General features: G+C 60.5%; 2 protein-coding genes across 2 annotated transcripts in view; one reads left to right on the top strand and one right to left on the bottom strand.

Moving 5' to 3' along the window:
- The window catches only part of gemin6 (gem (nuclear organelle) associated protein 6), a 7,449-nt gene that overhangs the window by 4,049 nt on the left and 1,847 nt on the right, over window positions 1-1,553 (bottom strand). The gene's annotated exons all lie outside the window — the stretch shown is intronic.
- Window positions 1-1,553, top strand: part of sos1 (son of sevenless homolog 1 (Drosophila)) — an 8,265-nt gene that overhangs the window by 6,233 nt on the left and 479 nt on the right. Inside the window, exons 15-20 of the mRNA XM_019889615.1 lie at window positions 7-154; window positions 360-532; window positions 625-741; window positions 820-979; window positions 1,068-1,112; window positions 1,329-1,549. Of these exons, the coding sequence (XP_019745174.1) occupies window positions 7-154; window positions 360-532; window positions 625-741; window positions 820-979; window positions 1,068-1,112; window positions 1,329-1,549 (864 nt within the window). The remainder of the gene's footprint in view (window positions 1-6; window positions 155-359; window positions 533-624; window positions 742-819; window positions 980-1,067; window positions 1,113-1,328; window positions 1,550-1,553) is intronic.

The raw sequence follows: 1,553 nt of genomic DNA, 5'->3' as shown, positions 1-1,553 counted from the left end.
AAAAAAAATATATTTTGTTTTTTTTTTTTCCTTCAGCAAATTCCGAGTCGCCAGAGGAAGATTCTCGAAGAAGCTCACAAGCTGAGTGAAGACCACTACAAGAAATATTTAGCCAAACTGCGCTCCATCAACCCCCCCTGCATCCCCTTCTTTGGTACGAGCCAATTTGTGAATGTGTGTGTTGGGGGGGGGCTTGGGCTGTTAAGATTAAGATATCCTTTATTTGTCGATTATTTTCTTTCGATATTTTTTTTTTATTTTGATATTCTAATAATGATTGGAACGATTTTAAATTATTGATTTTTTAAAGACCCCCCTTAACACGTGTGTGTGTGTGTGTGGGGGGGGGGGGCGCGCAGGCATCTACCTGACCAACATCCTGAAGACGGAGGAGGGCAATCCGGACTTCCTGCTGCGCCGCGGCAAAGCTTTGATCAACTTCAGCAAGCGCAGGAAAGTGGCGGAGATCACGGGTGAGATCCAGCAGTACCAGAACCAGCCGTACTGCCTGCGGGCGGAGAGCGACATCAGGGTGGGCCTCGGCCGGCGACGCTTCCCGTTCGGGGCGGGGGCGGAGGCGGCGGCTGACCCGCCGCCGCCGCTGCCGCCGCGCGTGTCTCGCAGAAGTTCTTCGAGAGCCTCAACCCGACGGAGGAGCTGTGCGAGAACGACTTTGGCGATCGTCTGTTCAACAGGTCCCTGCTCATCGAGCCTCGCAACGCCCGCACGCTGCCGCGCTTTGTGAGTAGAAAAAAAAGCGCAACGTGCGCGGGGGTTAAGAGTGCGTGCCTGCGCGTTGTTGACATTGCGACCTTTAAGGCCAAGAGGTACACGTGTCCCCTGAAGTCTCCGGGCATCCGTCCCACGTCGGCGCCGCGTCCCGGCGCCGCGTGCCACCCGACGCCGCTGCAGAACGAGCCGCGCAAGATCAGTTACAGTTTCGATTCGCCGCGGGCGCCCGGCAGCCCCGCCCACTCCAGTAAGTTCGCTTAGCCCAAGCGCGGATATGCCCGCTCGTCCTCACGCGGCTTTTTTTTTGGTTTTTTGTCCCCCCCCCCCCCCCCCAGCCGGCAACGCCGTCTTCGGCCCGATCTGGCCGCCTCGCGGCCCACGTTAGTATTGCCCCCGACCGCCGCCGCTTCCGGTTTCCGTAGCGACCGTCAGTTCGCCCGGCCTCCGCCTCTTTCCGGGTTGACGCTTCCGTTGGCGAGCGCGATGCCGTCGCGGGCGCCGGAACCGTCGTCCTCGTCTTCGCTGCTCGTGTTTCCCGGGAGCCGCATCTCGCGTCGCCGGCGCTGAAGTCGCGGCGTCCCGTTTTGCCCTTTCAGGGTCGTCCTCGGTGTCGTCCGCGGTCTCCTTGGGCCGCCTCCCCGACGACGTCCCCCCGCCGCCGCCCGTGCCCCCTCGCAGAAGGAACGAGTCGGCGCCGGCGGAGTCGTCCCCGTCCAAGGTTCCGCTCCTCCGCCTCTTACTTCCGATGACGCTTTTCGCCATTGCCGTCGTTGTGACCGCGCCCGTCGTCGGGACCCTTTTTGGCTTGTGCTCAGATGTCG

Source organism: Hippocampus comes, unplaced genomic scaffold, assembly GCF_001891065.2.
Source record: "Hippocampus comes isolate QL1 unplaced genomic scaffold, H_comes_QL1_v1.1 scaffold301, whole genome shotgun sequence".
In the NCBI taxonomy this organism is placed as follows: domain Eukaryota; kingdom Metazoa; phylum Chordata; class Actinopteri; order Syngnathiformes; family Syngnathidae; genus Hippocampus; species Hippocampus comes.
Note: the sequence above shows the minus strand (reverse complement) of the source record. Positions and strands in the feature narration are given on the sequence as shown.